Source organism: Chlamydotis macqueenii, chromosome 5 (genome assembly GCF_036417535.1).
Source record: "Chlamydotis macqueenii isolate bChlMac1 chromosome 5, bChlMac1.mat, whole genome shotgun sequence".
In the NCBI taxonomy this organism is placed as follows: domain Eukaryota; kingdom Metazoa; phylum Chordata; class Aves; order Otidiformes; family Otididae; genus Chlamydotis; species Chlamydotis macqueenii.
Genome location: NC_141560.1, coordinates 61,688,443 through 61,705,336, shown reverse-complemented (window position 1 = coordinate 61,705,336; position 16,894 = coordinate 61,688,443). Strand labels below are relative to the sequence as shown.

The 16,894-nt window shown below is 40.6% G+C and overlaps 1 protein-coding gene across 2 annotated transcripts in view; it reads right to left on the bottom strand.

The window, feature by feature from the left end:
• Window positions 1-7,917: 7,917 nt before the first annotated feature.
• Window positions 7,918-16,894, bottom strand: part of MICAL2 (microtubule associated monooxygenase, calponin and LIM domain containing 2) — a 110,888-nt gene continuing 101,911 nt past the window's right edge. For both annotated transcript variants that reach the window (XM_086749089.1, XM_086749090.1), the window contains 4 exons: window positions 14,868-14,961; window positions 9,947-10,046; window positions 8,972-9,045; window positions 7,918-8,102 (listed from right to left, as the gene is read on the bottom strand). In XM_086749089.1, coding sequence (XP_086605215.1) covers window positions 7,918-8,102; window positions 8,972-9,045; window positions 9,947-10,046; window positions 14,868-14,961 — 453 coding nt within the window. The remainder of the gene's footprint in view (window positions 8,103-8,971; window positions 9,046-9,946; window positions 10,047-14,867; window positions 14,962-16,894) is intronic.

The following is a 16,894-nucleotide window of genomic DNA, read 5'->3' as shown; positions in this document are numbered from 1 at the left end:
ATTTTTTAGTGGGTTTCTTTCAGAATTTATTTGTTGTTCTTTGGGTATAACATTGTTGCAAGGTTTTTTCACTTACGATGTTCCTCTTTGAGGATAGTTAAAACTGGATCCTAAATTTAGAACTACAAATGCTACTTTTTTTTTTCTTTTGATCTGGGAATATGTATGGGCATATGACCTTAAATTGATATTGCATTCAGCACAAAAGGCCTTGTAGATATACTGAAGGTCTAAGTTATAGCAGATATAGGAATGTTGATTTTAAAAGCCTACCTCCTATTTATACAGTATTTTAACCATAAACGAAAGCTGCATACAAATTCATTAGGAATTTTTGTTTGGCTAGATTTTTGCTCTGCTTTATATTTGATAATTGACTACTTTCACAATCATGCTCCGTGATCCCACACACAGGACACAGTAGTCAGCAGGCTGCCGTTCAGGCTGGCCCCACTGCATCTGGCATATAAAAATCTGGAGCAGACCACAAGAGCTCTCACCGTACTCCCTGTCAGTGCCTTGTTCTTACAGATGAGCCAGCCAGTAGCTCAAATTAATTGTATCCTGATCACATATATACTTTTGCCAGGCAATAAAGAAGGCTAAGTCCACATACTCAAGTAATTCTTGTTCACCTGCATATCTGTCCATGCACACTTGGTTTTTATTTATTTTACTACAGGACTCAGAACGATCATGAACAGAGTCTTACTTCCGGAGTGAGGCGGAAGAGATGGGGTATGTACTGTACTCGCCATGGGCTAGGCTAGTAAGAGAGCACTGCGGCAGCCAAGCTGGTTAAGGCCATGCAATAAATATTAATTTGTCATGGAGTTTTCTCCTAACGTTTTTCTCATAGGTTTTTCTCTGCTCTAACCTTTTGACCATTTGGTTATTTAAAGAGCGGAAGCGGAATTTTCAAAAACATTTTATCAACCTACTGCTATTGCTGTGATTGCTTACAGTAACAGCCTTCACTGACTTTAGGAAGAATGGAACTAGACCAAAGTCTACCCTCTTTATTTTCCTAAGTACTTGCAGTCAGCCTTCTACTGACCTGCCGGTTCTGTGCGGTTGACTGCTGAATGTGCCTGCCCCACCCTGAGTAATAGTTAAGAGCACATTAAAAGAGCTTGCTTAGAAAAGAAGGCATTTTCATAGACGTTACTTTGCAGATGTTTAACATCTATTTCTTGACTGGGCTTTTCCCTAAGAGTGCCCTAAAATACCTGGAGATAACAGTGCTGGCAGGACCAGGAGCTCCCACATGTGTCCATGAGCAAGAAACGCCAGGCACCTGTTCCATCAGGTGAGGTAAGGCCATGGCAGATGCTGGCACCTCAGGAGACTGGGAAGCACGAGCTGCCTCCAGCCTTGTCCTGCAGGAAAGTGTTTTTTAATTTCACCAGGAACCTCCACTCCTCTTCACGTGGCTGTGGGCAGTAGCCACCTCTGCACACTGCTAGGAGAGGCAGTGCAGGGAGCAGATCAAATACGTGGCTGGCATTTGTACATCCACATCTCTTATTCCGTACCCATACAAGAAAGTTTATACATCTCAAAGGGCTTTGCCGCACATGATTCAGAATAATAAGAAGGAATAATAAGGAATATTAACAAGGGCTTCTATAAGTATGTCAGCTGGAAAAGAAAGGTCAAGGAAAGTATACCCCCCTGATGAGCAAGACTGGTGAACTGGTAACAGCAGATGAGGAGAAGGCTGAGGTACTCAACAACTTTTTTCATCTCAGTCTTCACTAGTAACCCATCTTCCCACACCCCTCAAGTGGGTGGACAGCAAGATGGGGACTGAGGGAGCAAAGTCCTTCCCACTGTAAGAGGATATAAGGTTCATGACCACCTTAGGAACATGAATATACATAAGTCTATGGGACCTCATGAGATGCATCCTAGAGTCCTGAGTAAACTGGCTGATGTAGCTGCCAAGACACTCTCCGTGATATTTGAAAAGTCATGGCAGTCAGGTGAAGTCCCTGCTGACTGGTAAAAGGGAAACATTGCACTCACTTTTAAGAAGGGAAACAGGAGGATCCTGGGAACTGCCCACCTGTCAGCCTCACCCCTGTGCCTGGGAAGATCATGGAACAGATCCTCCTAGAAGCTATGCTGAGGCACAAGGACGACAGGGAGGTGATTTGAGACAGCCAGTGTGGCTTCACCAAGGGCAAGTCCTGCCTGACCAACCTAGTGGCCTTCTATGATGGAGTGACTGCATCAGTGGACAAGGAAAGAGCTATGGATGTCATCTGTCTGGATTTCTGTGGGGCCTTTGATGTGGTCCCCAACAACATCCTTCTGTTTTAACTGGTGAAATATGGATTTGATGGGAGGCCTCTTTGGATGATGAGGAATTGGTTGGATGGTCACATCCAGAGGGTAGTGGTCAATGGTTCAACATCCAGATGGAGGTCGGTGAAAAGTGGTGTCCCTCAAGGGTCCATACTGGGACTGTGGGACCAGTACTGTTTAGTATCTTCATCAATGGCATAGACAGTGGGATTGAGTACACCCTGAGCAAGTTTGCAGATGACACCAAGCGGAGTTCTGCGGTTGACACGCCTGAGGGACGCGACGCCATCCAGAGAGACTTTGACAAGCTTGAGAAGTGGGCCCATATGAACCTCATGAGATTCAATAAGACCAAGTGCAAGGTCTTGTACCTGGGTCAGGGCAACCCCCAGTATCAATACAGCCTGGGGGATGAAGGGATTGGGTGCAACCCTGCTGAGAAAGACTTGGGAGTACTGGTGGATGAAAAGCCAGCAATGTGCACTCCCAGCCCAGAAGGCCAATCATATCCTGGGCTGCATCAAAAGAAGCATGGCCAGCAGGTCGAGGGAAGTGATTCTTCCCCTCTACTCTACTCTCATGAGACCCCACCTGGAGTACTGCATCTGGCCACCAATATAAAAAGGATGCGGACCTGTTGAAGATGGTCTAGAGGAGGGCCACAAAGATGATCAGAGGGCTGGAGCCCCACTACGAAGAAAGGCTGAAAGAGTTGGGTCTGTTCAGCCTGGAGAAGAGGAGTCTTCGGGGAGACCTTATAGTGGTCTTTCAGTACCTAAAGAGGGCCTACAGGCCCAGTATTAGCTGATCATACCAATGTGGCTACGTTATAACAGCAGAAAGCATCAGTATCCGGGGTAGAAGGGCTCTAAATTTTTGGTGCTACCATCACCGAAAACTTGCACTTGAGGATAAATTTGTTTCCAGCTCACAAATTGAACTTAAGATTGAGCATATGCTTATATTTTCATTTAAAACAGAGCTATTCTTTCTACTGAACTTGTAACTTCTTTGGGATAAGAATCTTCTCTTTAAATAAACAATATAACAAATAATAAATTAACATGGTTTCATAAAAGTATCAGAGTGTTTCCAACCAGATTCTTAAAAAGGACAATGTATTGTCCTGAAGTATTTGCCAGGATCTATATACATGCTAATACGGCAAACCCATCATGCTAAACTATGCAAAAACTGTCTGGTCCGTGCGAAAACCAGCAGGGACTGCTTTAGATCTTAACAGCGGCAAAGTCTTAAAAGATGTGCAGAATCTCCAATCTGCTAAGCCACATCCTGTTACTTGCTCAAGCAGAAAAGAAAACAGAGTATAACATTCTGGAAAGAGACTGCTAAACTAAAGTTAAATTCTTAGTTGAAATCACACATGCATTAGGATAAAAAGCAGAGGTTTCAAGGCACAAGACCTCTAGGTTTGTTGCCTGTGCCCAGACAAACCTGGCCAGATAACTTAAAAATCAGTGAGGCAAATGGATTGATCTTGAGCTAAATAATGGCTTACAAAAATCCTTTTCCTGAACTTCTTGTCCAACTGAATTTCTTTAGACCTCTGATCTTTCAAAAAGGGGATAAGGCAGGGGCAGGGGAGGGGGGATGTTGTGAATAGGATGGGAGGCTCCGTAAATTTCTATGGTGGCATTTCTACCCACATGCTGCTCCTGGGCCAACCAAGCTGTTGACCAGCTGGCTGAGAAGTCAATATGGCTGCAAGGTTTTGAACATGGATAAAAGTTTGATCTATTACTTCCAATAAACACAGCAGGCAGGTAATTCCTGTGCAGTCCTGAGAACTTACATGTGGTGTTATCAGAGGAGTCATCACCATGCCCATCTGCCTCTGAGGCACACAAGATGGAAAGGAAAAGACAGGACATGACAGTAGAAGAAAAACCTCTGTTCGAATAGGCTAAAAATTACCTTGACCTCCGAAGAGTAGCTGCTCTCCATCTGTCCTCTGAAGAGCAGAGAACTATCTGTCAGTTCAGATTCACTGAGCAGGAGACAACGGTGCAGGCACTAACATAAGCCCAAATCTTGCTTATCCACTTCTCTCATCTCGAGCAGCATGTTGTCTTGCTCTGCAAGGTTCTGCCACTGTTACAAAGCAACAAAATGAGATGATCTAATAGAATTAAAGTTCGTGGAATTTGCAAACTGGCAATTAAGGTTTTGATCACCAATTCTCTGTGGTCCATGCAGTGACACTTTTCCTTAAAGTCTTCAAGGAGCTGTTACAGTTTGTATGTCATGCCTGAGGAAATTAGGTAGTGAATTCCTATGTAAGAATGTGAGGAAGCTATTGATCTCACAGTTTGCAAATTCTTGTAGAGGTTGAGTTGAATGCCCTATAACTTCAGGGTGTTGTTATTCCTAAACTATAAAATTAATTTGAACTGCAAGACAGTGTGATTTACTTACCAGTATATGAATTAAGAAACTGATAATTTCTGACCTATGGATCTTTCCTAGACATGCATTATTACATTGTAGATATTGGTGGAGAGAAATTACTATGGAAATGATTCAGGGACTTCAGAGAGTGAGATACAATTTTATTTTTTTTCAAATAGAAAATTGCTCACATCTAGTCCATTTAAACATAGTCAATACATTCCAGCACATCACATAGCCAACAATGACAGCGCCAAGGACTTAAAAATGAACAAATCTATTATAAGTCAATTTACAGAAAAGATTGAGCAGCAAGAGGATTCATAACCAAACCAATGTTTAAATACATTTCTAATACAAGCCAATCATATTAAATTGACCTGTGAACAGTACACATAGCTTCTCTTTTATCCCCCCCTCCTTCTCTACTCTCATGATATATGAAGACCTGTTTTAAATTACTTAAGAGTTTCTTATTTTTCTAAATCATCTGCACAGTTCATGTTTGGATCTAATCTTGTAAGGTACTTAACATCAGGCAGAGCACCAGCAGCCTGATGATTTTTTCCCCCCAAGAGCGGACAGACAGGAGATTTGCAGTTTTGGGTCGAGCATGTGTTACAATCACATGGCATCCAGAAAAGTATCTTTTTGGCAAAGAATATTTTTCAGGTCCATAAAATGCTGATGGCCCTCAGCTTCTATTGACTGTAATACTCTCAAGAACTCAAATCTTTGGAGCTAAAAGCACCCTTTTGCATTTGGTTTTATAGCTGAACAGGTATCTGCTGTAAACTGAAATCTCAGGGCTTACAAACAATTCAGAGCATCCTGAACCTGATTGCAGTGCATCCACCTCCCCTGGGCAAGCAGGCCAGATTTTGGTAGAGGAGAGCAATCTCCTCCTCAGGACTAGGGGCATCGTGTTTCTCTGAGGCTGCCCTTCCTCTTCCTCTTTGTATGGCAGCAACACTAAGATAAATGGACTTTTTAGATTGTAAAAGTGAGGTGAAAAAACCCAGTCTTTGACGGACATAACCGGAGATTTCTGTGCTGAATTCCTCTCCTGTACAAAGCACTAAGAAGTTTGCTTTAAGACTTTTAAAAAATACCTTGAAAGCATTATGACTCTATTCTCTACAGAAAACTGTGATAGATGTTGTAGGCAGTCTTGTTCTACAGGATTACATGAGGCTTCTGGGAACAGTGATAAAATCCAGAAATTTTCTCCACAAAACTGGAAATACCAGCAGATCTCAACAGAGAAAATTAAAATATTTATTGCTGCCCTGCCTGCTTGTCCTTTGTGGCAATCTTAAGTCATAGAGTTAGTTTAAAAATCAATGTCTGCAATCCATCTCCATAAAAATGTAATCTGAAGATCAGGTATGCTTAGCCTATGAATGACAGGAAAAAAAAAAGTCTCATGGTAATTTTGGAACAAAGATTCTGCTACGTCTTTCCACTGTGATGAAAGACAAATTATATTGTTAAAGCCCTACGTGCTGTGTTTTAAAGGTACTCCTTCCAGTTACGGTAACTGAGAATGCTGTTTAAAAATCTCAATTAATATTTTATTACTAATTATTTACCAAATTGATAAAGCTATCTATTCTATTACACAGAGCTTTACCTATACATAGCTGTTAGAAATACACATTTATCATTCAAAAATCAGACACACTTATCCTCTTTAAGCAGTCTAATAAATAAATATAAATACATAAATATTACAGAACAATAGTATATTCCTTGCACCAACAGAGGTGTATTATTTATCTGCAGTCAACAGCAAAATCTTGCTTTTATATTTAGAAAGGGGTATTTTAAATTTTTTACAATAAAGCAAAAAATTTAAAATATTTCATAAATTATTGTGACAGGATCCAGTGTGTCTGTTACCCTGCAAGTACTTACCAAGAGGCTTTTTAGTTTAAAGCTTTTGTAACAGGAGTGCCTCTAGCTTTGGCTGTACCATAGGCAACTGCTGCAAATTAGCACCATTCTTCTCAGAGCATGAGGTAAAATGATATTCAAAAAGAAACAGTCTTTCAGTTGCTCCTTGTTTTTTCAGTTTGAAAATGTCGTGCATCATACATACTGTTGGGAATACTACCAATCTTAAATTGCAGAATTATCTCAGATTTAAGAAAGTACTTAAATTACACTGAATACTAGTGAGAATTTCTGCACATCTGCTTCGCCAATATCTACAGATGCATGTACAAAAAAAGACAGGAGATAGTTCCTTTAAGCAAAAAAATATGCACATATTTTCTTGAGCAGCAAGATAAATGTATGCATTTTCTAGCAAATACTGACATTACAAACTGAACATTTTTTGCAAGTCTTTTGAGGAATTATTCTCAGGGAGATCTTTAACTGCTACACCATTCATCACATCCTATGACACTACTTGTGATATGTTTTATCAAGCAATTGTAAAGTAGTTACTCTGGATTACTATTTTTAAATTATCATTTAGCATATTTTAGAGAAGACCTTAACCTATGACATAAAAAGATTTTTTGAGCAAGTAACAGTCTTAAGGGTAGGTACCCTTGTGATAAATCCCTTACCATTTTACAAAATTTAGGGATTTAATATTGCTTTAACTTCTTGTTCAAAAATACACAGTGCACTATAACTTACAAATACCTGGAAAATTAATTTCTGACATTGCATTTACAGTAGTTTTAATGAGTGTTTATATGTAGTTATTAGTCAAATGACCCTTCCTCCACCAGAAATAAAAACTAATCTTATTTTTATATGAGATGCTTGCTTTCTGACCTTTGAATAGTTGGAAGTGCCAAAATATTAACAAAACCACATGCAGATTCAAACAGATGGAAGCAATGCCATCTGAAAAATACTAAGTGATGTTTCTCAGGAACTCTGTTCTCAGCATTAAAATAAAATTCCAAGAAAACAACAGAGCTCTGATTCCCCTTTCACAGGCCCTGATGGCCTTCAGACAGGTAAATTCAGTCCCATTCTGTATTCTGCTGTATCCTTTAAGTTGATAGTGAAATGACTCACTCCAGTATGAGCAAAAGAGCTGCTTAAGAGCTTTTGATAACAAAATGACGTTTCCCAAATAAACTGATAATAAATTTGAATTCCTTCATTTTTCAGAAGACTGTATGTCCATGATTACAAATATTGCTGAAATAATGTTTATTTGCATGTGGCTGTTTAAATCCTGCTTAGCTGATAGCCTCTAGATAATATAAAGCTTTCAAAGTGCTGGTCTTCTGCTTTTTCTTTCACTCTCTGCTCCTCCAAGGTAGACACAAGTTTGTCCCTTTCTTCAATCACTTTCATCATCTCAGTAAAAATTTCATCCTCCTCATTCAGATCCATCTCATCTTTAAGGCTGTCTGAAAGATCACAAAACAAGAGGTTAAAATCCAGATCACTCTTGTTACGCTTTGCATTTTAACTGTTGCTGTACATGTTGACTTAATATTTATAGTCAATGACAAATGAAGTCAATAGCAGTTAATATTTTTTCACGTTATAGTTCAGGGGAAATTCCTCCTGCTTTTGGGGCACTTAAGGTTGACCATTAAAGCTCCTAATGTCTAGAGTAGATCTTTTAGCAAAATTTAGACTGGAAGGAGTAGGAAGAGCACTACTTGTTTATAAAAACATTTAAGCTTGAGTTTAAATTTAGTTTACATAAGGTAAAAAGCCCAACCATGAAATGTAGTACCTGTAAGAAAAGTATTGAAAATGAAATGTATTGAAAACTTACAATCCACATTACTTAGAACACAACTATTTTGTGTATTTTGGGGTATTCAGCGCTATGTAACCTCCCTTCTCCCTGCATTCCTCCTCCCCATGCTCTCTTTTCTAATAACAAATGAAAGGACAAGCCCAAACTGTAATCTCAAGTACCTAAAAGCAGTTCCAAAATACTGCAGTAACCAGTAATGGTACAGTTAACAAAAGCAGATAACCTCTTTTGTGTTTAGGTGGTTGACAAAATTACTTTCCTTTGCTGCCCATCATCACATGTTAGCTGGATGTTGCTGCAATTAGTGGAATCATACATGTGAAACCGGATGGGTTAGCTTAGCTGCCTTCACTAGAAGTCAGATGAGAAGATCTTACAAGTTGCATTTTGCTGTGAGCTGCACTCACAGAAGAGCACAGGAGGAAGAGCCTCAGCCACTCTGGTCCCTTTTGGAGCAAGCAGGGACTCTATGGGCATGGCTGGAGCATACTCTCCCTTTCAACTTACCATCAATAGCCATTTTCTCTCTCAGCTTTTGTTCCAACCTGCTTTGGTGGTCTTCCAATTCTAGCTCTTGGGCTCTAGGTACAATAAAAGATACAAGATAAAAGGTACATGAAAGAATAAGCATGTGAACACATCCAGACAACATTTTCTGTCCTGCAGTGATAAAAGCAGCCTGCTTTGCCTTTTTAGCTCTCCTTTGCAGACAGTATGAGCAGGAAGCATTGCTACCACAACACCCAAGGACAATCAAAGGGGAAAGAAGAGGTTTGGCCCCTGACAGCATCAGCACAGCTGGAGAGAAATTGGGGTGCATCTGGAGCTAGTGGCTGGGCTGCAGGTCCACACACAGGGCGGGGGGCTGACTGAGCGATATAGAAATGATAAATGGCAGTGAAATCCAGGGGTGAGTAACAACTGCTGCAGCTCTCATTACCTTCCCACATTGCCCAAAAACAGTGGAGAAAATAGCTGAGTTACCTCCACCTACCTGCTGAGTGTGTTTCCAAGGAGGCAAAGTGAGCAAGCTATAGCCAATATTGTTTCCATCAACCACAAATAGTGGCATCTCAGATTGTTTTTATTTGCTTGGCGTATCTGCTTGTTTCATCACTCTAGTGAATTCCTAGATCTTTTCTCCTATGTCCAATAAAACCTGAGATAAACTTCCAAGACTATTTTTCTTCCACAGGAGAACGTGTCCCAGTGTTCATTAGACTCACATTATATAAAGGCATCTATATGCTATACTGGTTTAGAGTATTGTTTAGTATTGAAATAATTGAACCACTGTGAGAGGGAGGATAAGGAGGGCTCAAGTGGAAATCTGTGTTCAAAACAGAACTGGGCTGTAGCTGCTCTGGGTAGGTTTACTTCACAACAGTTTCAAACTGCAGCACGCAGCAAGGTGTTCAGGTGTAATGTAAGCACACTTTTCCCCTCTCCCCTCCCCATCCTTAGTCTAATGTTTGTTCTTACATAATCAGGAGCTCCGACTCATAACGCATTAATTTATTCTTCTCCAGGACCAGCTCAAACCATTCATGCAGCATCTGAGTTTCATCCTTTGTGCCTGAATCTGTTTAAAATAGGAAAGTTAAGTAGGCATTAGTGGCTTACCTTCTAATACTCTCACCACTTAAGTTCACTTTAAACAGTCCTCATTTGTAAGCCTAGATGAGTCCAAATGTAAATTATTTTTATTTTGCTTATGTAACTCACATCAGTAAGGTCTGTGTATAACATTCTTGTCTATATTTGGTTGAACGTTGTAATTTTTTGCACTTAAAGATGTATTAGATTTATAAACACTTGTGTTTTGGAAGTTAAGTTTTTTCTTTCAAATAGCCATACAGACTTTATTTTTTTTTAATGGGTACTTTTTCTTTCTTTTAGTTCTGCCTTTGATAACATAGTTTCTCTGTTGATGCTGGACGCCAGAGTTGAACTCTGTATAAATGGATATCCCATTAACACAATGAGACTTCACGATGTACATGCTGGCAAGTATCAACTTCATCCCTGCTTCCAGTGGGCATCAGATGCACAATCATGTGTGTGCCTCAGCACACAGTAGTTACACTCCACATGATGCTGCTGCCCAGACCAGGGACAAAGCAAAAGGAGGTGCCATCAGCAGGGAGAGAAACACAGCGCTCTTCTCCTCAGTCGTTATGTCACACTGCTAGACAACCAAGCATAAAATCCCCATAAGCCAGCCTGGCTATTTTCTGTGGATGGAGACTTACAATATTTCTCCTGCTTTAAGAGGACTGCACCTTTATTTCAGATGACTGACCGTGCTGAAATTTAAACGCAAAGGTCTCAGGTTCAAGCTCCAGAGATGACAGTTACAAGGGTATCATTAAACTAGGTTACCAAATGGAGAGATAGCCAGAGCCCTGGACAGCTCAGCAGCATTTCAGATGCTGTTCTGTTTTCATTTTGAAATATGCTTTGTCCTTGGCCCCAGGAATTACCCTCTTGCCTCTACTGCTTCAGCTGTCCCTCACTTTAACGACAAAGTGGATTTGACTTCATCAAAGAACAGCAGTTTACAGCCTGTCTCCTGCGGGCAGTAATGATCTCACCCAGTGCAGCCCTTTAGCAATCTTCCTGAGCAGGAGGGAAACTGTTGGGTGTTTGGGATCACCAGCCCATTTGCGTGCCCTCATCAGGCACTGTCATTCCAGAGAGCCCTAGTCACCTCCTGCCAGCGTTGGAGGAATTACAATGGGCCCCCACACTGAGGACAGGAGTCACACTGACTTGGATGCAGTTCTGTTTTTGCTCATCAGGATTTGACCCCAATCTGAAGTTACCATGAAATGGGAAGATAAAGCAGCAAGAGAGAGGGCAAAGAAATCTTGGCCCAATTTCTGCCCAATTCCATTAAAACTTGGCAGTAATGGATGGGCTTCTGTGGGATCTTCCAGGTCAGCAAGCAATGATTAAAAAAAAAAAAAAAAAAAAAAGTATTCTCAGAGTGACTGCTGGAGCAGTTCTCACTGGGACATATCAATGGTAACTTCTCACAGATTCAATGCAGGGATGCAGTGTTTGTATTCAGAGCTGCAGGTCTTCGTATGCCACCATCAGAAGTTAATATGGAAATTCAATTTATCTTGCTGTCAGTAAAAACATTGCAATTGCAGGTATGCATATGTCCTGCACACACACAGAGGGTTTATTCTCTGTTTGCTGTTTTCTTGATTAGGCAGAAATACTTCTTTTTAACATTTCTTCTTTACACTTTAAAATATCTCTAATAAAATACTGTGTATCGGAGGTTGATTGAGGTAAGCAGAGTAACACACTTAGCAAAAATGCCACTCATTTTAGCAAAATCCTCAGTACAAGCTGAAATAAAAATAGCCCTTGTTTTTCCTCCTTTTCCATCCCACAGAATGTCCCCCCTCCGAGTGTCCCCAGGGGGCATTTTTTTCCCTGCGATTTTCAAATGTTTGTTCATAATAATGTTAATAGTTATTTAAGTCTGATGGAGTGCTTTATGCCTTCCAAGGGCAGAACAAGCCAATGAAGTCTTTTGCATAATACAGTACAACAGATCTTTTTCAAGGTTAGAGGGAAAACAATTTGTGAGTTTGTTTTGTGAGCCACACTGGCTTTTTCTGACAGCATTGCTAAAGCAAAACTTTCCTCGTGGTCTCCTTTAACTTGGATCCTGTTTGAAAGTCAGATATTGTTCTAGTTACATCACAGCTATTTCTATATTCTTCACTTTTCAGGGAATGACAGGCTGCAGAGAAGCATTTACTGATCACTGTTCTCAAAACCTCAACCTTTTGTTCTCCAGAGTGATGCTATGCTGTCCCTCCATACAGCAGTCACACCGTAAAGGGGGATCGGCCAGTTTGCTCCTTTTTAGGAACAGCTAAACTTCATGTTCCTTATTCCTACAGCTTTTCAACAGATCTCTTTTGACTCTTGAAAGTACTGAGAAGCCTTGGATATGCTCCTTATGAAACAAAAAACTAGCTGCAATATGTGCAGATATTTGTTCACCTTCCAAAAACATGGAGAGATTTCTCAACGTTCTCTCAACACAGATGTTCTTCTTTACCATCATTCTTCGTTATTGGTTTAGTCAGCTGATTGGTTATGCTAATTTCAGTGGAAAACATGTTTCAAGATTTTTATTTCTGTATTTTCTTGTAGGCAGAAGATCTCCATAAGCCTCCACAAATGTCAGTGGAAAAGAAAGTGATGGTACATCAGTGATTTATTATTTGGTATTTCAAACCAAAGGTAATAACAAGCATGAAATATTATTCATAGGATTAATATTATTCCTTTTTTTTTAATGCATGAATTGTTGTCGCTACAATTAGAAGATCATCAAAGCCTCATTTTGCTCATCAGTCTTCATGGCAGTTGTTTCACACCCACGCATGTTCTATTCTAATTCAGTTGAGGAGCTAATGAATAACTCCTCCTAACAAAGGGGCCATTCATCCCAGACTTACAGAATTATTAGAGGAGAGTTGCGTAAATGTCACGGAAGACTAGTGTTTGCAGGCCTGTCTCTAAATTTGGTTATTCACAACCTTTGCAGCTCAATATTATTGCTGAACTGTGATCGTTTTCTAATTACCTTAATAATACCTATTAAATCACTTGAATTGCATAAGTGCAGACCTGCTTAAATACAACTTAACCTAATAAACACTGGTCATTCATTAAACAATAATGCTTATTATTTTTAAGAAGGTTGAACAGAATATTAAACTCACCAATTCTTGCATCATTACATGTACATTACTAAAAGCAACAAAGCACTCACATTTTGTTTGGGAAACTTATGGCTTTGTGCTTTTGCACTAGAAGAGTTATTGAAACACGGTAACATCCTATGTTTCAGTATCTGCCCTATTTGTAACTGACCACCTACACACAAACAATCAAGAGGGAGAAAAAAAAAATTAGTACTTTCACCTTAATGAGGCCAATCCAATTACTAAGGATGGGGAGAGAATGAGACGCATCAATCTCTTGGCAGACAGCCTTCTTCAGGAAACGTGATTGTCAAAACAACAAAAACATGAGGTGGCTCTAAGCCGTTTATCCTGGTATTTGGTGTCTGTCCTAAGAGCTCTAATCCCTCTATGTTTTTGACATATCCAAAAAACAACCACCCTTAAACAACTCAGCAGTAAAGAAAAAAACCTAGCACTCCAAATCCTTAGAGTCATTTAGCAGACTTTCTCACAGGCAGTAAGGTGGGTGCCATTTGATAAAAGGTTATGTTTTCATTTAAAGAAAAAAAGATGCCAGCCTTTTAAATAACATTTGAAATAGGTTGGCACTATCAATTATAGTAAATTAGTTAATAAATGTAAAAGGCTGGGCAAACGCTCTTTTGCTGAGCTGATTAGTTCAGTGTTAGAATAGGGGCGGTAAATGCTAAGAAATATGGCCTTTAAAAAGCCAGCATGTAGAGACTGTGCTGGGTTGCCTAGCTTAAGACAACAACATGATCACACGTGCCAAAACATATACAGGTTTTCGGCACTGTGCAACAGCCTGTCATGAAAAAAATGAGATTCAGCCTTCTAAAACAGAGGTAAATAGAGACACATTTGCAATTGGGCTGTTGGTTCCCCAGAAGCCTCTCAGCATGGAAACACAGCCCCCTCTGAAGTTGCTTACATGCGTGGTTCACACTCCCATCCCCAATTTGAGCCTGGCAGGAGCCCCTAGATGTCCCACCCCTCTGCAAGAGGTCTCCTCAGCTTCACTCCATGAGCACTGGGAAGCACTGGTGAGGCTGGGCTGGTGGAAGGATGTCACAGTCCTGGCTGCTTGGGGCTGTTTGTTCAGATGAGTGAAAACCTTGCCTTTGACTGAGGCCAGGATGACATCCCTGTTATCTCCTACCCATTGAGGGAAAGGCTGCGCCGTTCAGATCTGTGTGCCTGTGTGCTGCTGTTGCTATAGCAGGGCCACTGGCTCTAATCATATTAATGGCATTTCACACTCCGGTAGAAGTCATTAAGGACTCTGTTACTAGGCACGGGCTGCTGCTGGCTTGGTAACTGAGATACAGCTCCTGGAAACCTCACTGGTTCCCTCCAGAAAATGAAATTAAGCTCAGGATGGGATTTTAAAAAAACAGAGGGAAAAATGTAGATTCAAGTTCAATAGCAAGGCAAATAATTCCACATCTGTAATAGCTAACAGAAATTGATAGCATTCAGTGTAAAGATGCTTGCAGTAACAGAGTTTGAGGAAAAGGGTAAACAATGATTTTTGTCCTTCCAGTTACTCTTGCATTTCAGATTTTGTATGGAACTGTATTTCCATGACAGTCATTAAAAACTCTCTGCTTTTAAAAAGGTTAAAGAACCATTACCAAACAAACAAACACTGCTTTATTTACCCGATTCTCCTCTCAGTTCTCTCTCCAGTTCAACACCAAAAGTCTCCAGAGCTCTTTGTCTTTCCTCCAATTCTTCTAGTTGGCGCTGGACTGCCTGCAAAATTGTAATGATATAAAAGCTACAGACATAACTTAAAAATTCAGAGACAAAAGATGATCTCAGTGGTTAGAGAAACAGCTTAAAAAGGTCTTGGAGTACTCATGGGATTTGCAAACTCATTGAGCGTATCAGGCGCCTAAGCAATTTAATAATTCCATTAGGTATCTATCTACATTTTAGTGTGGGTAAGTATTGTAGGTACTAAAAGAACTTCAGTTTTTCTGAACTTTAGCTCTCCTATTGTAAAACAGAGATAGTAACATTTGTGTGTCACAAGGTGTGTAAAGTCAATGCCCTACACATTCAGAGGCACATATTCTGAGATGCTACATGAATAAAGCTCATATAAATATCAAAGGTTTACAGCTAGAAAGTTTGCTAGCTATCTTGTTGGTCATTGGGTTCTGTTGTTTGTTTGGCTTTTATATTTCACAAGCTTTTGACACAGGGAGGAAATGGTCTAGTATCTAAGATGTGCCAATTCAGTGGCACTTCAGGTAGGACTTCTGCTTTCACTGGTCCCATCCCAGGGGTTGTGGCAATCCCAAGAACAAATACAGGCTGGGCAGAGAAAGGAACGAGAGCAGTCCTGAGGAGAAGGACTTGGGAGCGATGGTGGTGGATGAGAAGCTCAACATAAGCCAGGAATGTGCCCTTGCGGCCCAGAAGGCCAACCACATCCTGGGCTGCATCAAGAGAAAATTGGCCAGCAGGTCAAGGGAGGTGATTCTGCCCCTCTACTCTGCTCTGGCGATACCCTACACCTGCAGTACTGCGTCCAGCTCTGGAGCCCTAGTATAAGAAGGATGTGGACGTGTTGGAGAGGGTCCAGAGAAGGGCCACAAAGATGATGAGAGGGCTGGAGCACCTCTCCTATGAGGACAGGCTGAGAGCTGGGGCTGTTCAGCCTGGAGAAGAGAAGGCTCCAGGGAGACCTGATAGCGGTCTTCCAGTACCTCAAGGGGGCCTACAAGAAAGATGGGGAGAGGCTGTTCAGTAGGGCCTGTTGTGATAGGATGAGGAGTTTTAAACTAGAAGGAGGTAGATTTAGACTAGATACACAGAAGAGATTTTTTACGCTGAGGGTGGTAGAACACTGGAACAGGTAGCCCAGAGAGGTGGTGGATGCCCCATCCCTGGAAACATTCAAGGCCAGGTTGGATGAGGCTCTGAGCAATCTGATCTGGTTGGAGGTGTCCCTCCTCCTTGCAGGGAGGGACAAACCAACCCAAACTATTCTAGGATTCTATCTGCTTTTAAATAAGATTTTCAGAGGTCCCATGTAGCTAATAGGCATGAAACACCTTAAAAGTTGAATTGTTAAAGAGAGATGCTCAGCAGTTCCCATTTCAGGCTGTGTTAGAGCATACCAGGCCAAGACCTCAGGAACAGCCTAACAAACATGAAAGATGGTTCAAAAAGTTTGGACTCAACTATTTCCCCAAAGCAGTAAAATAGGAGAAGGCACGTATGCATTTAATTTTGCCTTGAGCAAATTCACAATTCTCAGATAAAAACTTAAAACAGTTGCTCTTATTTTGGATTAAATAAGATACTATTCTTCTTTCCCATGGGTTTTAATCTGTCTTGAATTTTATAGTAACAGCTAGATATTAGCATTTCTAAAATCCTCTGTCTGGTTCAAACACAAAATTTCTCTCCTTCTCAGTCATACATTTTGCAGAAGCAGTGATGTCTACAAAAAAGGAGATTTCACATCTGAAAACCAACTTAATAGTTTTCTTTATTTAATTTAGCATTGGTACAGAAGTAGCAAGTGGATGCTCCCTCCAAAAGTATCCACCTGCTGTAGTAATACAACAGAAGATGATGGACAACTCTGCTTTTGAAAAGCCTGCTCTCCACACTACCATATCTTGATTAACATTACAACCTGAATTAATGACATTAAATCTAGCTCAGGTTT